Genomic DNA, 20,370 nt, shown 5'->3' on the forward strand with positions numbered 1-20,370 from the left:
TCTATGTATTTCAATAAAAATTTAACTGATGTATTAAGTACCGAATTTCTGATTTTTTCTACTTAAAAAATGCATTTATTTCAATGACAAGATAAATGAATACATTCATCAAAATGTTTTCCTTCATTTTCTATGACTTTTTCCCATTCTGGCAAATGTTCAATTTCACGTTGATAGAATATTTTATCTTTTGAAGCAATCCAATCATTGACCCATTTTTGCACCACATCTCATTCCCAAAAACTCCAACTTTAACCTACATCATCATAACTTTGGCTCTTGTATGAATTGTATTCTAGGATCTCATGTTTTATTTCTTCAAACTTTTTGTTAATAATTTTTTTATAAGCAGTGACTGCTATTTAAAATTTGTTAAAGGTTACTCAGACTAATATCCTTGATAACATATGTAAAGGTCACATTGTTTTTTTAATAATATACTAAATATATTATTTCAAATAGATCTGCGTAATGCAAGGGAATAAGGAGTAAGATTATATATTGATTTGGCAATTGTATAACTCGATAACGATGAATATCATGACCCGGTATTGAAAATTAAGATTTATTTAATAAAATAGATCTTGCTAAAGGATAGAAGAGAAGGGAAAAAGATATCAAAATAAAAACATCATAGATAGGTGAAAATCACAGGTACAGCACCAGTAATTTGCATATTTACCAAAAGAAGTCAACAAGTAACGTTTTATCTAAACATTTCTCTACGCTTAATCTAACAAGTACAGTTAATTAAATGCAGTTGATTTTCTGGTATGATGTTAAAGGTGAACATTTCATTATTGGATATAAATAACGAAAATGCAAAACAGCATGATACAGTTTATGATATACATATTAGAATAAAATACGCTAGAAGACACGATCTTGATACCCACTTTCTGCCATAGTGGTAGTAGGCTTGGTTGCTCCCCCAGGTACTTGATGATGTGGATGACGCATGTGGCCAGGTCGTCTTGGAGGCGCCAAGTATTCAAACATACTCTGACTATGTTGTGCTAACATTTTACTAAGATCACATGGCATTGGATCAGTCCAAAAGAAATCGTGATTTAACGCCGAATCTGAATCACATCTCTTGTTAGGATCGAGAATCAGTAGCTTATCCAGTAAATCGCAAGCATATGGATCCTTCAAGTATGGTTTTAATCTATCCTTAACCTGTATAAAATCGTTAAAAATTAAACTTAAAAAATAAACCTATTGAGAAAAAATTTTGATCTTTGAAAAACAGAATGCGCAGCAATAGTGCAGTTTAGAAATATCTCATTATTGCAACAACTTTGTAAAGTATCAGATTATATAATGTGTGTTATGTTTCACTGGTATCTTTTTTATGAAATTGATATTAGCACTATGGTCAACTCATTTACATAGCATAATTTTTTGCTTGCGTACGCACACGCATACACGCGCAAACACACACACACACACACACACATATATAAACATCATCTCTTATTTTCTAATTAATAATATATCACTCAAACAATACTTACTTGCTTATAATATTTTTATTTAGATCATTTACCTTTCTCTTCTGTCCCTTAGGAAGATCCATTTTATTGAATAAATCTAGACTTTCAACACCAGGCCATATGTCTGTTGTTATTGATCCACACAATTGTGAAATCAATATTAGTTGTTGTTGCTCTGTATTCCCTTGCATTATGGGAGATCTATTATAAACAATAATTGTATTCTAACAATAAACGCTTCTAAGTAATATATTTGGTATATTATTAAAGAAATTGTCGAATATATCATTCATTAATAATTTAGTATATCATTATCATTATTTGGTATATTATAATTCGGTATAAACTTGTTGAAAATTTTACTGTCTTAATATACATGCCTTGTCCACATTTCAGCCATAATACAGCCTGCACCCCATAAATCTACAGGCGGTCCATAGTTTCTATCACCAAGCAATAATTCTGGTGGCCGATACCAGAGAGTGACAACTCTATTCGTGTAACGATTCGAATGACCATTTTTCGAACTATACGCTCGTGCCAGACCAAAGTCAGCTAATTTTAGTATACCATTCTTTGTTATTAAAACATTAGCAGCCTTCATATCTCTATGTAAGATCTGTAATCAATATTTTATTAATATATATTATTGTTTTATAAAATAAGATTATATATTATCATTATTATTATATAAAATCATTGTTACTATATTATTTCTAAAAAATAAAGTACTTAATAATTTACCTTATTACTATGAATGTAGTAAAGACCATTTAATAATTGTTGCATAACTTTCTTAATTTCTCCTAGACTAAATTTTACATTTACATTTGACAACAAACCAGCCAGATCATGTTCACAGAAATCAAATACCAAATAGAAAGTTGAACGAAACCGATTGTACTGGGTAGCTGAAAATATACCACAAAAAATAATGTAACTATATATAATTATATAAGTTATATACTGTATAGTTATATATATGTATATATATAGGGTACATATATACAGGGTCCAGGATCATTTGGAAACGAAAAATTATGAAGATTAATCAAGATCAAATTGAGAAGAAAATTCATGTATCATTTTGCAAAAATCACAAGTTATTAAGTTATTAATTAAAACGTCTGGGCCAATGAGCGCACGGAAAACGATAGGCGGGACTGGACAGAAGTATGATGATAATTATTATCTTTTGTTTATGATTGTTGGATCATTGTCGTAGACGACGATTATAAACAAAAGATGATCACCGTAACTTGCGACCCGCATATATTCGACGGACACGTCTTCAGTCACATGAAATTGTTTGACACGCGTCGTGCTCCTCCGCGACAAAAAATGAAATTTATTCGAGGAATATACCAATACGATTATTGCGTACGGACTAACAGGCAAACATGCGCGTACTCGCGTTTGTGCAGAACGATTTCCCGGCCGTGCAAGTGATCTGTCGAGAAAAGTGATTTTATGTGCAATGCAAAAGTTACGTGAGACTAGGTATTTAGTGCATAACTATACAGCTGGTGCGTTAATGTATCTTGCTGTTGAAGACAAGGAAAGGTCTCGTGTTGACATGCCTCATGCAATCAATTGTCTTTGCTACGAGTATTCAGAAGTAAATCATTTGTCTTGTCTATTATCATCATACTTTTATCCCGCCTACCGTTTCCCGTACACTCATTGGCCCAGACATTTGGATTAATAACTTAAAAACTATTGCGATTTTTGCAAAATGGTACATGACTTTTCTTCTCAGTTTGATCTGATTAATCTTCACTTTTCGTTTTCGAAAGATCCCAGGCCCTGTATATGTATATACATGGCATCCGGTAATTAACTGCCAATCCGAGAGGAAGAAATAACGCGCCACTATTCGTGTTTCATCTCGCTGCACGCCGCCAAATTGCTGGGTCGATTGGGCCGCACTATGGCCCAAGAAACTGCGACACTCTTCCAATCATCCATCTTGGCACCCACTCGCTCGTCAGATTTCTGTCATTAATAACTCGATAATTATTGCGATTCTTTCAATATTGTATTTTACTTTTCTTTTCAGCTTAACCCAATCTACCTTCACACTTTGGGTTGGCAGCTAATTACTGGATACCCTGTATACATATATGTATAATTTTTAAATTATTTAACTACATATGTTTAACATAACTATACAATTACAACTATTTGATTAAGATTAAGATTAAACAAAAAAACTTATTTGATTAAGATTAAACAAAAATAATACGATATTTACCTCGTGTCCTACAAATTTCTATAAGATTTACAACATTCTCGTGTTTTAGCAGTTGTAATATCTTTATCTCTCGTAATGCTGTAATAGGAAACTACAACAATATTTAATTAAATATAATATATGTTTAAGAAACAAAACACACTTTATATCAATCATAAAACTTACTCCTTCTTTTTCATTATCCATTAATACTTTCTTCATTGCAACATATTTTTTACCATTCTTTTTGTCTCTGGCTTTAAACACTTCTCTGCAAAATAATTAAGTTAGACATAATAAAATATGCAATAAATGCCAATATAAAATATATTATATAATCTGCTGTTTAAGCTACATGGGTAATTATATATATTAAGGAATCTTGCTGATGATCTGTAGCTTCATATATGTTGTTAAAATAATGTTCCTAAATAACTTACAAAGAGTTTTAGTTGTTATATATCGGTTATATATCATAATAATATCATCTGTTAAGTTTTAGCCTAATTGAATGTTTTATTCAAAAATATACCTAAAAACTTCTTTTGTAACTTTTTAATAAACAATGACCACTGACTAAAGCCTTTTGCAAATTACTCAGGAACATGCCTTTGACAATATATATGAAGCTGCAGTTCATCCATGGGATGTGTGATTGGTAATCCAAATAAAATTACCATGTTCACAGAAACGTTCGAATTATAGTATCGTATTATAGGAAAAAATAAAGTTTGATATTCAATATTCCAACTTCAACATAACCTAAAACATTTACACAAAATGCTTGTACTCACCCGAAAGTTCCCTGGCCGATTTTGGCGACTTTCTCATATTTCGAGGATTCGTCACAATGCGGAAAATCGAATTCCTCAATGTACTTCTCCTTTTCCTTCGTATTCATTGTTGCTAAGTAAATTTTATTCTTTTACGAATATCTAATTCAACACATAGATAAGCCAATGACTATTGTACAATTATTGTACAAAAAATTAACATTTTATTTCAAAACAATATAGCATGTGGTGGCGTAACCATTAAATGTTATTTTTTAACTTCAATTATTATACAAAAAATTTATAGATTTTACTCAAAAATAGCACGTGATGGTGTAACTGTTAAATATTATTTCTTAATTTCTCTTCAATATTTTTACACAATTTCTTACATGTAACCTTACATGTCACTCTCTAGATCATTACACAATGCCAGGCAACAAGCAATAGGAACAAGGAATAAAAATAAGGAATAAAAGCAAGGAATTCCAGCATACTAGAAACCATGCATCAATGCAGAATGAACCATGACACAGGCAATAAACACAGAATTCCCATCACGTTGGAAATTCTATTCCTATTGCCTATTGCCAATCAATCACAGCGTTCGGATTGTTGAGGTTAAATTTACGAATTGTATGGTGCGTGTTTGTACATATATATGTATAAGTCGAATTTTATAAAAGAATTAAAGGTAATTATTTAGAAGACGGGTCTCATCTTGGATTTCGCTCAAACTCACCTATCTTGTGTATTTTGACGTGTAGAAGCCGAATCTGCAAGTAAAAATGGTCGCTCGGCTCTAGTTTGCGAGAAATAAATAGTTAAAAAGTGACACATGCGAGGTTAGGAAATCTGTCATGTCGGTAATACAGAGACTTATGGATATAACTTTCAATGCGCAACGAGAATGGGAGGGTGCGGGAGGGGGATATGTAACAAATGAAAAAGTCTCAACATGTATATACATGCAGTACCAACATATGTACATACACACACACACGGGGGTGCAAGGGGGTCTTCGGCCCCCCCTTCCGCACCCTCCTCGTCCTCGTTGCATGTTGAAAGTTATCGTTAGCATTATTTAAGTTTATATAGTATTATAATAAATAAATTATAAACCTTCATTATAGAATATATTATAATAAAAATGCTGTCATATATGTATTAAACAAGTTTTAGTTCGATATACGAGGGTAGTTTGATAAGTCAGTGACTTTTTTAATAAAAGATATTTTTTTCGGCAAATAAGCGTTTTATTTCTCAACGTAGTCTCCTTTTAGCTCGATACATTTAGTCCACCGTTTTTCCAATTTTTTTATTCCTTCCAAATAATAGGTTTTCTCAAGGCCCTCAAAATAGGTGTTTGTTTCAGTGATGACCTCTTCATTCGACCCAAATCTCTTACCGCCCAGCCATTTCTTCAGGTTTGGAAACAGGAAATAGTCGCAGGGAGCTAAATCTGGTGAATATGCTGCATGGAGTAGCAGTTCGTAGCCCAATTTATGGATTTTTGCTATGGTGACTACACACGTGTGCACCCGTGCATTGTCCTGATGGAACAGTACTTTTTTCTTCGCCAAATGCGGTCGTTTTTGCTTCAAATCAATATCGAATCTGTCCAAAAGCTCTGAATAATATTCGCCGGTGATCGTTTTACCCTTTTCAAGGTAATCGATGTGAATGATACCGCGTGCATCCCAAAAAACTGTGGCCATGACCTTATTGGCCGACAGACCCACCTTGGCCTTCTTTGGTGCACGTTCACCCGAAGAAACCCACTGTCTTGATTGTTCCTTGGTCTCTGGTGTGGTGTGATGGATCCATGTTTCGTGTACGGTAATGAAACGGCGCAAAAACTCGTTCGGATTGCGGCTGAACATCGCCAAACACTCCTTTGAAATGGTCACACGGTTGCGCTTATGGTCGAGTGTGAGCAATCGCGGCACCCATCGCGCGGATAGCTTTTTCATGTCCAAATATTCATGTAAAATGTGATGTACCCGTTCAGTTGAGATGCCTACAGCCTCAGCCACTTCACGCACTTTCATTCTTCGATCGTCCAATATCATTCCATGGATTTTATCGACGATTTCTGGCGTGACGACCTCTTTTGGGCGACCTGAACGTTCGGCGTCACTTGGGCTGGTACGACCACAACGGAACTCAGTAAACCACTTCTTAACCATTGAAATTGATGGTGCAGAGTCCCCATAGTATTTATCAAGCTTTGCCTTGGTTTCGGTGATGGTTTTTTTACGCAAAAAATAATGCTTAATCAGCACACGAAATTCACTTTTTTCAATTTTCGTTAAAATTCACGAGGTTGTCTGCTTTCAATGGCTGTCAAACACTAACTAAATGGCGCAGCTTGCCCAAACTTGTACAGTAGTCTATTAATAGATGGCAGTTGACGGGAGCAGTGCTGCATTTAAAGTTACTGCGCGGAAAATTCAAAAAGTCACTGACTTATCAAACTGCCCTCGTAGTTTTTGGTGCAGCCGTGCCAAGATTTTTTGTATCAAATATTTTTTATTGCATTGTTATAGTAATTCTCAGTTGGCGCTACTGTTTTAATATATCACTTCTTTTGTACAGTAGAAAAGTGTTACAGAGTTTTATTATAGTTATAAGTTTTACTTGTAAAAACTTATGTACACATATATACAATAAAAAAAATAATTTGAGTTTGATACTTCTCAAAATAACACAATACGTGTTGCGCTTGTACTTGGCGCCTTTTTTTTACCTTTTTGTTTAAAAAGGTTAAAATAAGTTAAATATACGTACGTTTCACGTATAATGTGATTGACTTGGAGTACTCCGTGCCCACGGTGTTATTCATAGCGACGCATTCATACTTTCCCTGATCTGTTACATCGGATTCAATAATCTGCAAGACACCTGAAACATAAAATGTGATATTCTCGAACAGCGTTCCTCTCAGGATTTTCTTGTCCAAAGAAAGATCAATGATGCGATCGCAGATCTCGTGTATGTCATGTCAATAGAGACAGTTTGAATTCGGCGTAATATGATTCTTGGAATAGACGTAAACAAGTATTGTGAAGTTTGAAGCTAGTCTCTCACAGGCATGCTTTGAAAACACGAGTTGTTTTCATTTTCAGCTAACGGACGACGCAGGCATCAACACTGGCAAAGTGGGGGGTAACCGTGCCTTCCCGATTGTTTGTTTTCGTACGCTTATATATGACTCCGTGATTGCGGAAAGGACATTGCGCCTCGGGCCGACGAACAACGCGCATACCGCGACGCAGAAAAGTACGAATGTCGGTTAATACGCGTTTCTTTGTCCCCGAATTTTACTTGCGCGAGTGTTAGAGCTAGAGTCAGTGTCGTCGCCAGTGCTACGATGGAGTATCCGGGGGTGCTGCGACGGAGTAACCAGGAGGACGTCGGATCGAGAAGTCAGGATGGAGAGAGGACTTGGAGCGCGCCGAGAGACGTGGACAGCGATACATCATGTATGGTATTCGAGGTATCTCGAGTCATTATTATTACGCAGGATTTTTCTGATTTTAACGCACCTTACTCGAAGTAAGGACACACCCGAGTCGAAATTAGATCAGCATTCATAGTTTATCACCTAAAAAATGATAAAATAGCTTGAGATTTGATTATTCGTTAACCTAATTTCACGTAACATGAGTTCTATTTTCTGTTTTCTTTTCTCATAAAATATGAATGTCTATTCAAGCAAGGTTGTTGAGGCAAGCTAAAGTTTATGAATACAAATTTGTAATTATGTTCTCAATGAAAAATTGCACATAATTTAAAAAACTATGAATAATGATCTCAGAATCTGATATAAATTTTACAAGTGTTGATTTTTATTCGTCTAATAATGCTCAGATTACTGTTTTCGTTTAGAATCTGCTAGAATGTCCGTTTCTCATTCTTGTTTATCTTTCTTATACCGAATCTGAATTAAAATCTCTATTAGTGAAACAGCATTATTAGACATAACCGTTGTCTTTTTGCAGCTTCAGCTCTTTTAAGAGCTACAATTCTCATCATTCTCATTAGAAAAAAGAAAAGAAAAAAAAAGAAAAGAAAAAAGGAAAAAAGAACTTTAAGAATGATGAGAATAAAAAGTCTTTTTCATCTCCCCATTTCCTCTAATTCTTATATGATTATTTAATCCTTATATATTTATCTCACACGCAGTTTTAACAAAGGCAGTTCTATTTACCAGATTTTTATCTTTGTTCTCTTTCTGGCGCTGTTAAGCGAACATATAATCAACATCAACAAAAATTGCTCATTTAAATTAAGAATATAAGGATTAAATACATATACATTATCGAGATAAACGCGTATTAAATAACTGCGGAATATGTCGCTGTTGAAGACTCATCATGGGCGAGACTGCGAGAGTAGCCAGATATAACGTTCAGGTAGGACAAAGCTTGTTCACTATTGCGCATCTAGATATTCTGCATTGATTTTTCAAATTGGATGCAATTTGCAGGATCAATGTAGAATTAATATTTCGACTCGGGAAAGACTCGGGAATGAATTGAATGAACGAGAACGAATTGTCATTGCACTTGGACAATCTTCTGACACTGATTTCTGGTATTGATCGATATTCGATTTTCGGTACTGATTTACTCTTTCACTCCTCTACAAAAAAAAAAAATTGATACGACTCGTTCATTTATCCGCGTTAATTGGATGAATAAATTAAATATTGATCGGTCTTCAATTTTCGGTACTGATTTATTTTCTCATTTCTTTATACAAGCAAGACAATAAAAATTGATACGAATGACTCGTTTATTCGAGTTAATTTGTTGAGTAAATTAGAGGGATAAATACCTGAAAAATGAGAACAAATTGTCATTGCAGTTGGACAATTTTCTGACACTGATTTACGGTATTGATCGATATTCGATTTTTGATACTGATTTACTCTTTCATTTCTCTATAAGAAAAAAAATTCATACGAATCGTTCATTTATCCGTGTTAATTTGATGAATAAATTAAATATTGATCGGTCTTCAATTTTCGGTACTGACTGAATCTCTAATTTCCTTATAAGAGAATAAAAATTGATACGAATCGTTCTTTTATCCGACTTAATTTATTGAGTAAATTAATGGGGTAAGTACCTGCAAGATGAAAACAACTTGTCATTGCACTTGGACAATTTTCTTGATATTGATTTATGGTATTGATCAATCTTCAGTTTTCGGTACTGATTTATTCCCTCATTTTTTTATAAGACAAAAAAATTGATAAGAATCGTTCGTTTATCCGAGTTAATTTGTTGAATAAGATTAAAGGGGTAAGTATCTGAAAAATGAGAACAAATTGTCATTGCAGTTGGACAATTCTCTGACACTGATTTACGGTATTAATCGATATTCGATTTTCGGTACTGATTTACTCTTTCATTTCTCTATAAGAAAACAGAAAATTAATACGAATCGTTCATTTATCCGCGTTAATTTGATGGAAAAATTACGTATTGATCGGTCTCCGGTTTTCGGTACTGATTTATTTTGTCATTTCTTTATAAGAAAAGAAAAATTGATACGGATCGTGCGTTTAACACAGTTAATTTGTTAAGTAAATTAAAGGGGTAAGTACCTGAAAAATAAGAACAAATTGTCATTGCACTTGGACAATTCTCTGACACTGATTTACGGTATTGATCGATATTCGATTTTCGGTACTGATTTACTCTTTCATTTCTCTATAAGAAAACAGAAAATTAATACGAATCGTTCATTTATCCGCGTTAATTTGATGGAAAAATTACGTATTGATCGGTCTCCGGTTTTCGGTACTGATTTATTTTGTCATTTCTTTATAAGAAAAGAAAAATTGATACGGATCGTGCGTTTAACACAGTTAATTTGTTAAGTAAATTAAAGGGGTAAGTACCTGAAAAATAAGAACAAATTGTCATTGCACTTGGACAATTCTCTGACACTGATTTACGGTATTGATCGATATTCGATTTTCGGTACTGATTTACTCTTTCATTTCTCTATATGAAAACAGAAAATTAATACGAATCGTTCATTTATCCGTGTTAATTTGATGGAAAAATTACGTATTGATCGGTCTTCGGTTTTCGGTACTGATTTATTTTGTCATTTCTTTATAAGAAAAGAAAATTGATACGGATCGTGCGTTTAACACAGTTAATTTGTTAAGTAAATTAAAGGGGTAAGTACCTGAAAAATAAGAACAAATTGTCATTGCACTTGGACAATTTTCTGACACTGATTTACGGTATTGATCGATATTCGATTTTCGGTACTGATTTACTGTTTCATTTTTCTATAAGAAAACAGAAAATTAATACGAATCGTTCATTTATCCGCGCAAATTTGATGGAAAAATTACGTATTGATCGGTCTTCGGTTTTCGGTACTGATTTATTCTCTCATTTCTTTATAAGACAAGATAAATTGATACGAATCATTCGTTTATTCGAGTTAATTTGTTAAGTAAATTAGAGGGATTAGTACCTGAAAAATGAGAACAAATTGTCATTGCACTTGGACAATTTTCTGACACTGATTTATGGTATTGATCGATGTTCGATTTTCGGTACTGATTTACTTTTCCATTTCTCTATAAGAAAAAAAATTCATACGAATCGTTCATTTATCCGTGTTAATTTGATAAATAAATTAAATATTGATCGGTCTTCAATTTTCGGTACTGATTTATTCTCTAATTTCGTTATAACAGAATATAAATTGATACGAATCTTTCTTTTATCCGACTTAATTTGTTGAGTAAATTAGTGAGGTAAGTACCTAAAAAATAAGAACAAATTGCAATTGCACGTGGACAATTTTCTGACGTTGATTTACGGTATTGATCGATATTCGATTTTCGGTACTGATTTACTCTTTCATTGCTCTATAAGAAAAGGAAAAATTGATACGAATCGTTCATTTATCCGCGTTAATTTTTTTTTTGTTTTTATTATATATAAGTGGTCCATGGGACGATTAAATATTCCAATATATGTTGCTGTATCAAAGTCTCCTCTATAATAAACGATTTGACACGTCTAGAGCCGCATGATGTATCGTTGCCCGCATCCCATTCCCTTCGTCCTGCTTCCCTGTATAAAATGTCGAATTGAAACGTATTAAAAAGTCTTGACATTTTGAATATGTCTGAATTCTGAATCTTTTTGATCCGAAGAAAAGAATTGAAAAGTATTAGTTCCCATTAAATTTTACTGCGCTAAATGCGAGACGGTCTCTTTCGCCCGGGTGCCTCACCAGGGAAATTTCTCTGGTATGCTAAATCCCGTATGGCCATCAGTCTTTGTAGTATATCTCGTCGGTGCATAAGGTTTATATTACCTGTACATACATATTTTGAAACATTTTCTTTGGATATTATATCAAACGGATTTTGCGTGTCACGTAATATCCTTCGGACTACACGGACATTATTATTTTGATAATTTTGATTTCTTTGGTATTCATTGAATTATCCAGAACGCGCAACTGCCATGTTGTCATGAACGACTCAATTGTCGTGTGAAGTGTTTCGATTTTCATAAATTCATATAAAATTTTTCATTTTTCAATGATTCACAGAAGTCTTTCACTTTTTATTAGTTCACGCTAGGGAAAAGATTCATGATCGTTGCTCCGAGCAGCTGCAACGCTTTTCGAATCATCTATGTCGGCGCGCTTTTACTCCTCAGATTTCTGTTATTAATAACTCGATAATTATTGCGAATCTCGCAAAATGGTATGGGACTTTTATGTTTGTCTCAACCCAATCTACCCTCACACTTCGGGTTGGCAGCTAATTACCGAACACTTCGTGACTGATCTTCATGATATTAATCATACACAATGTCAATTCTTTTTTTTTGCACATGTTAACATGTTAATTCATGTTATAAACGTGTAACAATGTGCGAGACCGTGCTTGTCAAGTACGCTATTATGGTTGTAGCACGGACTGCCACCACATACAGGATTTACCGCCGAAACCTGAAAGTAGATGTAGGATCGTAGTAGTTCCCCTCTCAAAATAGATGCAAATGGCGCCCTTTCCCAGTGCGTCAAGTCGGTGTCGTCGAAAACACCGTGTTGGCCGCTCTCACGTTCCTCTCTGTTCCTCTCTATTTACGAAACATACGGCATGTGGGACTTTCATTGGCTACTGCGATATTCCCTAGACAGTTTCTACTGCGTGGCAAGCGTGGTGGTATGCAAGAGGGGTAACAGGAAAAAGAAGGTCTAGAGGGTTTTTGGCATTGTTTGTCGAGAGTGAATGTGAAGTAATATAAGGTTGAATTTGCCTTAAATTGTTTCATAAATATATAAGTATATTTTAAAACAATTTGAGAGAATCAATTAATTTACAAATAAAGTGCTGCTAATAATAGTTATATGATAATCTTTCGGGAATTATATCCATTTATTAACAAGAAATACACTTGCAAACTTTTCGTGGTTAGTGACGTTCATGGCAAGTTGCAATAGTTTTAACTTAACCATGTGAAATATCATCGAGGATCTTCGAGGACTTCTTTGTGAAAAGAGAAGTAAAATATTAGGCAGGAAACAGATAATAATCAAAAAATATCGTACTGTATTTCGAAAGTGACAAGTATCCATAGACAAAGAAAAGGTCGAAATCCATTTTTTCTCAAAAATTTAAATATTGTATAAGATATTTGGTCGTGTGGAACCAATAAATACATATGCAAAGATGAGTATAAATGATGATTGGGATGTAGAAAAGCATAAAACAGAACACGAATGCGATGAACATTGGGAATTGAGACGTAAATTTCTGTTAGCCCACAAAAAGAAATTTCCTGAAGATGAACTCATTTGCTTAGCTCAAGTGTTTTATAACGTTGAACTGTTAGGATGCAGGTATTATGATGTTGCATCATTACAAATATCTTTCAATACATTTATTTATTTCTCTGAAAAGCAATAAATGGCATTAAGTTTTATATGGTATATTATAGCATTAATATTTATAATTTAAACAAATTTAATAAACTTAAAGAAATTATAATTATATAAATTTATATATAAATATATAATTATATCAATTTATATATAAATTATATAAATTTAAATAAATGTTTTATTATATAGATATCCAAAAGAAACAATGGATTTAGTAGCAGAATTATCTAAAGAAGTTGCAGCTGAATACAGAGAGAAACAGAAAACAAAATTGCAGAGAACATTTGTAAAGGCTTCAGAAGCAGCTAGTTCAAAGGTTAAAGGTATAATAAAAAATTGTGAGTTATACTTTGCACATTTCTTTATTTTTTTTTCCACTTACTATTACACAAAGTACATTTTATATATATCAAACTTAAAAAAAATTTTAAATCGTATTAACTATATATAATTTACCATGTGCATAATAATTTAGATTCATTTTTTCTATGTAGGATGTACTACCCAAAAGTTTACTGTCGCAGAAAAACCTGTAAATCAAAACAGAATTAGCAAAAAATCAGAATCTAAAATTGAAATGACTAAAACAGTAAATAATTACAAAAGACTTAATATTGATGCTACAGAGTCTTTACCTAAGAAGAAAACAAAAAATACAAATCTCCCATTTGGAGACATTGTTTTGGTGGAAAGATCAGGTGATGTACCACAAAGTACATTGGCCTGTTCAGTTAATGTATCTGGTAATAAGCTGGAATGGAAATATAATAAGAAAAACAAATCTTGGTATGTATAATATTTTTGTGATGTTGGGAAAAGAAAATTGTTAAATATATGACCTATGGAATATATGATTTGTAATGTACACAATGTCATATTTTATTATATCTTATTTTAGCGATTGCACCATTTATATTGATTCAAAACGAGTGGCATGTGCCTCTGGTAGCAGCCAGAAAATTGCTAAAAAGGAAGCTGCTGCTGTTGCTTTAGATAAATTACGAAAATATTATTATACTATTAAGTAAAAGGCAATAAATATGAATTGAGTAAAAAAAAAAAAAAAAAAAAAAAAAAAAAAAAAAAAAAAAAAAAAAAAAAAAAAAAAAAAAAAAAAAAAAAAAAAAAAAAAAAAAAAAAAAAAAAAAAAAAAAAAAAAAAAAAAAAAAAAAAAAATAAAAAAAAAAAAAAAATTATGATATTTGAGTAAATGTGTAAACAAGATAGCTTCATATCTAGACATAGATATGAAATAACAAGTACATATATGTATGTATATATATATTGCATGTATATGTGTATGTATATATATATTGCATATATACATGTGATAATGTAATAAGAGAATATATAATATACAACTCTCTCTCTCTCTCTTTCTCTTATTGATTTGAACTTTTATGTCTGTTAAAATTTAGATAAAGCAAAATTTAGATGTACAAACGAATATAACTATAACAACAATAGAGAAGGCCAAGTCACAGGATAATATCCCTGACGACAACATTGGAAAAAAATTGATAAAATTAATGGGATGGAGCGGTGGTGGTCTTGGAAAATCCCAGCAAGGCATTATGGAACCTGTGACGTTAGTGTTCAACGACTTTCTTTGTTAATTAACTTTTAGACGATGCTTTTAAATAGGTTATTACATAATAGGATATAGTGATAGGACATCTTTATTATTTTTTAGACTCAAGCAACAGCTCAGTCGAGAGGGTTTGGGTCTAAAATCAAATTCCTTTAATATGCACGAATTGAAAGCTAAGTGCAAAAGTGCTTTTAAGGAGTTTTTAATGGGCGATATGCAAAACGATTTAGTATTTTCTACAGATTTTACCAGTGATGAAAGGGCAACAATCCATCAGTATGTATCATTCTTAAAGTAATACCATAAAATCCATAGATTCTCTCTTTACGATATTACTATATTATATAACCCAACTATATGATATATATAATACTATAAATTATTTCTGAGAAATAATTGATTGTCTTTCAGATTGAATTACTTTCTACATAATGAGATTAAAAGAAATGTAATATTTAGAAAGTTTTATATACTCAATGCAAGTGTTTGTTAATTTGATTTAGAGTCGCGCGGGAAATGGGTCTTAAATCACGCAGTCACGGTCCTTCAAATCAACGGAAATTGGTGATTTCACGCAAGATTGATATCCGGAGCTTAGTCGAGGAACTGAAGAGCCTCGGCGGGTCTACGGAGAAATACGAATTAATAGAACCAACCAGTTGAATGAAGAAAAATTAATTTCATCAATATGCTTGTAAAAATTTTATGTATATAGATTAAATATTCAGTAAAGTTGAATACATATGCTGTACTAGTTTACACGCATTGTTTGGATAAATAAATAAGCTTCTCACGTGTTTTATAATATTTTATTGTTTAAACGATTCAAAAACAAGCTATTTAAAATAATATCGCAACATTCTAACTGATATTTTCTCTAGTATGATCTGAAGTAGCAAGATTCGCTCAATTCTCTCCTGTCTCTAACAGACATGAAAAGATCTGTGCCAAATGGGAAGGAAACGCTATACAGATTAGAAGATCCTATTACATAGTCAGTAAAATAGTACAAACGAATACAGAGGCAAGATATAATAAAAAGTAATATGCTTGTAAGAAGTGTAAGTAGGACGAGATTTGTAGATTCGTGATTCGCCTTCGTCATCAAACAATAATGTGACGTACGTTAATTTTCTTCGCATACGCATATAATGTTGGAATCGTCTCACACCGTGTAATTTTTTGAAATTCGCCAATTAAAACCAAAGAAACGTTAAATTTCTTCTTTTTTTCTTGCTTAAAGCCCATAAGGAATAATAACTATATTTAATGAATAAAAGTATACAAAACTCGAAGAAGCCAAGGGTAATTACAGTGTACATATATATCGCAGCTTGACGTATAATAAGAATACTTTGGCAGTAGAACAATTAGAAGTCGAAAAGTAACATATAGATACGACGGTGCGTGATTTTAATAGATTATCACATTGTTATATTTCAATAGTTAAGGTGGTCAGTAAGTACTTTTTCTTTTTTTTTTTCCTTTTACACATATGTTTATATAGATATATATGCATGCGCCGCGTATATTCCATTTGTTTGAAGTGACAAGGCTGAGGATTACGAGCGTATCTTACATAATCATTTTGATTTATTAATTAATTTAATGTCACGCAAGCGATGTGTAAGTGTGTATATGTAATAATGCACACATAGCATAATGTCGATATAAATGAGTAACAAAATTGAATCAAACATATACATACAACATATGTATGAATGTGTAAACACATACACTCGCATGAGTATAAATCATATCTTTCATGTGTTAATCAATCATTTAACCGTGCGATCATGCGCATAATAAGCGAGGTATTTTCTTTCACAAGAACTGCAACATTTTCTACACAGTTGAATTTACAAAAAAACCACGTTCGTGTGACGTTTAATTCCTTGTTTCTCTACTTTTCGAAAGTCTGCCGCCTCGATCTATAAATTACGAGCAGTATTATTTTAAAAAATGTACAAACGTACAATAATCGGATCAGAAACTAAATCGAATATTTATTTATACCTATAGAGTTTTGTGTAGGAAAAAAATATATATATTGTTCAATATAAATGACTATTTACAATCGTGCCCTTTGGCACCATTGTCAGTACAGAGAACAATAATCGTTAGAGGTTTATTCTCTCAAACGTAACACAAATAACATTTTACAAACCTTTTGTTTGTTTATATATTATTATTCCAGTCATTTAATTTCACCGTCAAGCTCTCTGTGTTAAACGTCGAAACGATAATGCCAAAGGGCACAACGGGATATTGAAAAACTGGGTCATTTGCCACTAAAACAGAATATGGACGGGCCGGTAATTTTCCTTAACCCAATGATTTTATCCAGTTTTATTTCAACATGCGCATATCGCACGTTGCTATTTTTTTTTCTTTTTTAATTAAAATTCTAACAATTAGGATGACTTGCGAAAAGGAAAAGAGAATAACAATTTAAAATGGTTTGAATAAATACATTTTGAAATAATACTTTTTCCGATAGAAAAGAACACCAATTTAAAAATTATTGTTTAGATTTTTCACAAACTAATCTCTTATAAACAAGCTTTATTCCTTCCATATAGCTTCCATATAGATATAGAGAACGCGTGACATGCGAGATAACACACGTGAGGTAAATAAAATGCTGCAACAAGACAGAAGGAAGAGGAGAAAAGCAATCTCTTGTCACTCCAAGAATATTGGTAACGTGCGTTCGAAACGTGGCATATATACGTATATATCAGGTATTGGAGAACTCTGTCTGTGCCGCTCTCTCGGGGGGAGAATAAGATTTGTAACTTTATGACTTACGTTGAAATTGGGCTAGAGGGTCAAGGCGCGCGCGGGGCGGAGTTGTCGCGGCGCCTTGACTTCCCGCGCGCCCGTATTTTCGCTCTCTAACCATACAAGTTCCCTCGGATTTTGCCCTCGGTCCAGGCCCTACTTTGGACCGTAATTGACATCTGGAGGGAATATTACACCTTTTTTTAATTTTCTTTATATACCAAAATATTATCTACCATCTGATAAAAGTGATATCTCTGTTAATCACTACCCGATAAACACAAACTAAAAGTAACATCACATCAATGTTGTAATTTCCCATTCAACAATGTAAGTGCTACATAGTATACGTTATATGTAACAGTTACATCGCTGAGTGAGAAATTATAACATTGATGTAATGTTACTGTTAATTGGTATTTACTGGATATGTATATAGAATACGTCTATATGTATGTACGTATGTATATCTAGGTTCGCTTACAATTAGAAGATGATATGTCTCAATTATTCCACTAGAAGATACCCTTAGCAGGTAAAGACGGGGGAATTCTTTCGAGGTAAATACGTTGGACTCACCCGTCCGCCAAACATTGTCGATTGTCGCAAATAACAATTACTTTAGCGCGCGCGTGTGTGTGTGTGTGTGTGTGTGTGTGTGTGTGTGTGTGTGTGTGTGTGTGTGTGTGTGTACACACACATACACAGATATGTATGTGTACATATATACTTGGAATTTATAATAAATACGTCGTTAATTCTTCTCCAAGTAAAACGAAAACGCGACGGGAAACGCTACCTCGAGAAAGAACCCGGCTCCGCGTTCTCTTTACTATGTATATATATATATATTTCTTTATATAATTTACTGATATGTATGTGTACTGATATGTATCATGTTGTCGTAATGAAAATATCAATACGCTAGCGTTATATATATATATATATATATATGTATGTATGTATATATGTATATATATATATTTTACTTTCTTCTTTTCTCTCTTTCACTTAAGTAAAATGCGCGTCATACTCTGAAGGAACGCGATACGATGCTCCGCTTGTTTTTTATATCCGCATCACTTTTGTCATCGTCATCGTCAATTTCAAAACGCGTGTTGTAAAACGTTGCCGACATTGTATGCTGCCTATGCATCGCGTGACATATTAAGAGAAAAATGCATCTGGAATAATTAAACGCAATCTATTTCCTCGGACCCGAAGACTGGAACTCTATTTTCATCGCACAATTTAGCGTTAAAAAGGCGGACGCATCGTTCCATTTCATCTCGCATTCACGTTAAATATCATATTTAAAGACAAAAACTTACGATTTACGTACTTAAAAGCAGTAACAAACAAGATTTATCTGCGTTGTTTTTTTCATTTTCTTATTATATATTAATTATATATAAATATAAATATATATATATATATATATATTTATACATAATTAATATGTTACGGTCTTGCGAGATCCGTGCAAATAGCGGCGATTGCAATGAAGCTAAATTAAAAAAATACATTGAGAGAACAACAGTTTAAATGAATTCAGCGTTATTAACGCGGTACTGTTCCAGCAGTAATCGAATAAAAAGCCATCGTCTCGATCGTGGCGATATATAAAATACATTATTCTGTAATTACACAACAGAAATTTCACAGCATCGTCGTTTTGCTTGCGTGAAGCGAGTAGTGGAATATAACTCGTCTCTATAAGAGTAACGAAAAAAATCGTTACGTGCACTTGTTCTTTCGTCATAATGTAAAAGTAGCTAAGAGTATAGATATATCTGCAACAAACTCCTCTATCCCCACTCCCAATGCCTACCAAAGCACAGCTTCGTTAACATCTGGTCTAACGGTTGCACACTTCCAAAAAAAGATAAACTAAGTTTACAAAAAGAAAAAAAGATAAAAATTATATTCTCAAGGATTGTAAAGGATAAAAACTGTGTGCGTTCATTTGTGTTACGAAAAGAAAGAAAATGAGGGAGAAAGGAAAAGATTGGAACAAGAATATTATGTTAAGAAGGTCAGCTTTACGTCCCACGCGACCTTTCCGAAGTAATACGTTTTTCATTAATTGATATTCCGTGCTCGAACATAATTATATTTCAAGAGTTTCCCCTTACAGAGTTTTCTCTTGAAAAATAAAAGTTTTCAAGCAATCTCGTCGAGAATTACATAAAAATAACCTTACAAAGTTTGAGAATATTTAATTGAGAAGATATTAGTCAACTATAATTTGTGCTATAAGAAATATACGAGATATTTATAATTTTTCGAGTCTTCCAATTGTTAAATAACAAACGTGACCAATTGTTTAATCTTTTATGATGACTATAAAGAACTTATATATTTTAGATTTTTGCGGTAAAGATCAACTTATAGATTCTTTACTTTGTGTAAGTTTAGTGCACAGCCGTTGGACGATTATGTCATAGCAGTATAGTTGATAGCAAACGATTGTCATCGGCAACTTATCACTTATGCAAAATATTATACGGTGTTATACGTGTTTGCATATTGAGAACAATGCTCGAATAA

General features: G+C 32.9%; 2 protein-coding genes across 6 annotated transcripts; one reads left to right on the top strand and one right to left on the bottom strand.

Moving 5' to 3' along the window:
- Positions 1-631: 631 nt before the first annotated feature.
- Positions 632-5,411, bottom strand: Cdk9 (Cyclin-dependent kinase 9). 5 transcript variants are annotated; one of them, XM_011144913.3, is made up of 8 exons: positions 5,245-5,411; positions 4,524-4,635; positions 3,916-3,995; positions 3,751-3,841; positions 2,241-2,407; positions 1,877-2,115; positions 1,550-1,697; positions 632-1,179 (listed from the first exon to the last, which is right to left on the bottom strand). In XM_011144913.3, exons 2-8 carry the CDS (start codon positions 4,558-4,560, stop codon positions 871-873), a joined length of 1,071 nt encoding a protein of 356 aa, XP_011143215.1. In that variant the 5' UTR covers positions 4,561-4,635; positions 5,245-5,411; the 3' UTR covers positions 632-870. The 5 variants fall into 5 exon arrangements, with proteins under 5 accessions (XP_011143215.1, XP_011143214.1, XP_025152343.1 ...); XM_011144912.3 differs by having other exon boundaries at positions 3,916-4,000; XM_025296558.1 differs by having other exon boundaries at positions 4,524-4,664.
- A 7,393-nt stretch (positions 5,412-12,804) lies between these two features.
- On the top strand, positions 12,805-15,774 carry LOC105187073 (NF-kappa-B-repressing factor). Its single transcript, XM_025296557.1, has 7 exons — positions 12,805-13,403; positions 13,635-13,768; positions 13,940-14,231; positions 14,344-14,470; positions 14,864-15,033; positions 15,139-15,312; positions 15,540-15,774. Exons 1-7 carry the CDS (start codon positions 13,234-13,236, stop codon positions 15,697-15,699), a joined length of 1,227 nt encoding a protein of 408 aa, XP_025152342.1. The 5' UTR covers positions 12,805-13,233; the 3' UTR covers positions 15,700-15,774.
- Positions 15,775-20,370: the final 4,596 nt, after the last annotated feature.

Source organism: Harpegnathos saltator, unplaced genomic scaffold, assembly GCF_003227715.2.
Source record: "Harpegnathos saltator strain DR-91 unplaced genomic scaffold, Hsal_v8.6 scaffold148, whole genome shotgun sequence".
Classification (NCBI taxonomy): domain Eukaryota; kingdom Metazoa; phylum Arthropoda; class Insecta; order Hymenoptera; family Formicidae; genus Harpegnathos; species Harpegnathos saltator.

What these genes read in the sequence shown, in the direction of transcription:
- Cdk9 (XM_011144912.3), bottom strand. Translation starts at nt 4,630, where the DNA reads ATGAATACGAAGGAAAAGGAGAAGTACATTGAGGAATTCGATTTTCCG. An exon ending in ATCGGCCAGGGAACTTTCGG is followed by an intron (nt 4,001 to 4,523) that starts GTGAGTACAAGC and finishes ATTATTTTGCAG; the next exon opens with AGAAGTGTTTAAAGCCAGAG. An exon ending in ATGGCTGAAATGTGGACAAG is followed by an intron (nt 1,698 to 1,876) that starts GCATGTATATTA and finishes TGTTTATAATAG; the next exon opens with ATCTCCCATAATGCAAGGGA.
- LOC105187073 (XM_025296557.1), top strand. Translation starts at nt 13,234, where the DNA reads ATGAGTATAAATGATGATTGGGATGTAGAAAAGCATAAAACAGAACAC. An exon ending in GGCATTATGGAACCTGTGAC is followed by an intron (nt 15,034 to 15,138) that starts GTTAGTGTTCAA and finishes ATTATTTTTTAG; the next exon opens with ACTCAAGCAACAGCTCAGTC. An exon ending in GAAAGGGCAACAATCCATCA is followed by an intron (nt 15,313 to 15,539) that starts GTATGTATCATT and finishes AATTTGATTTAG; the next exon opens with AGTCGCGCGGGAAATGGGTC.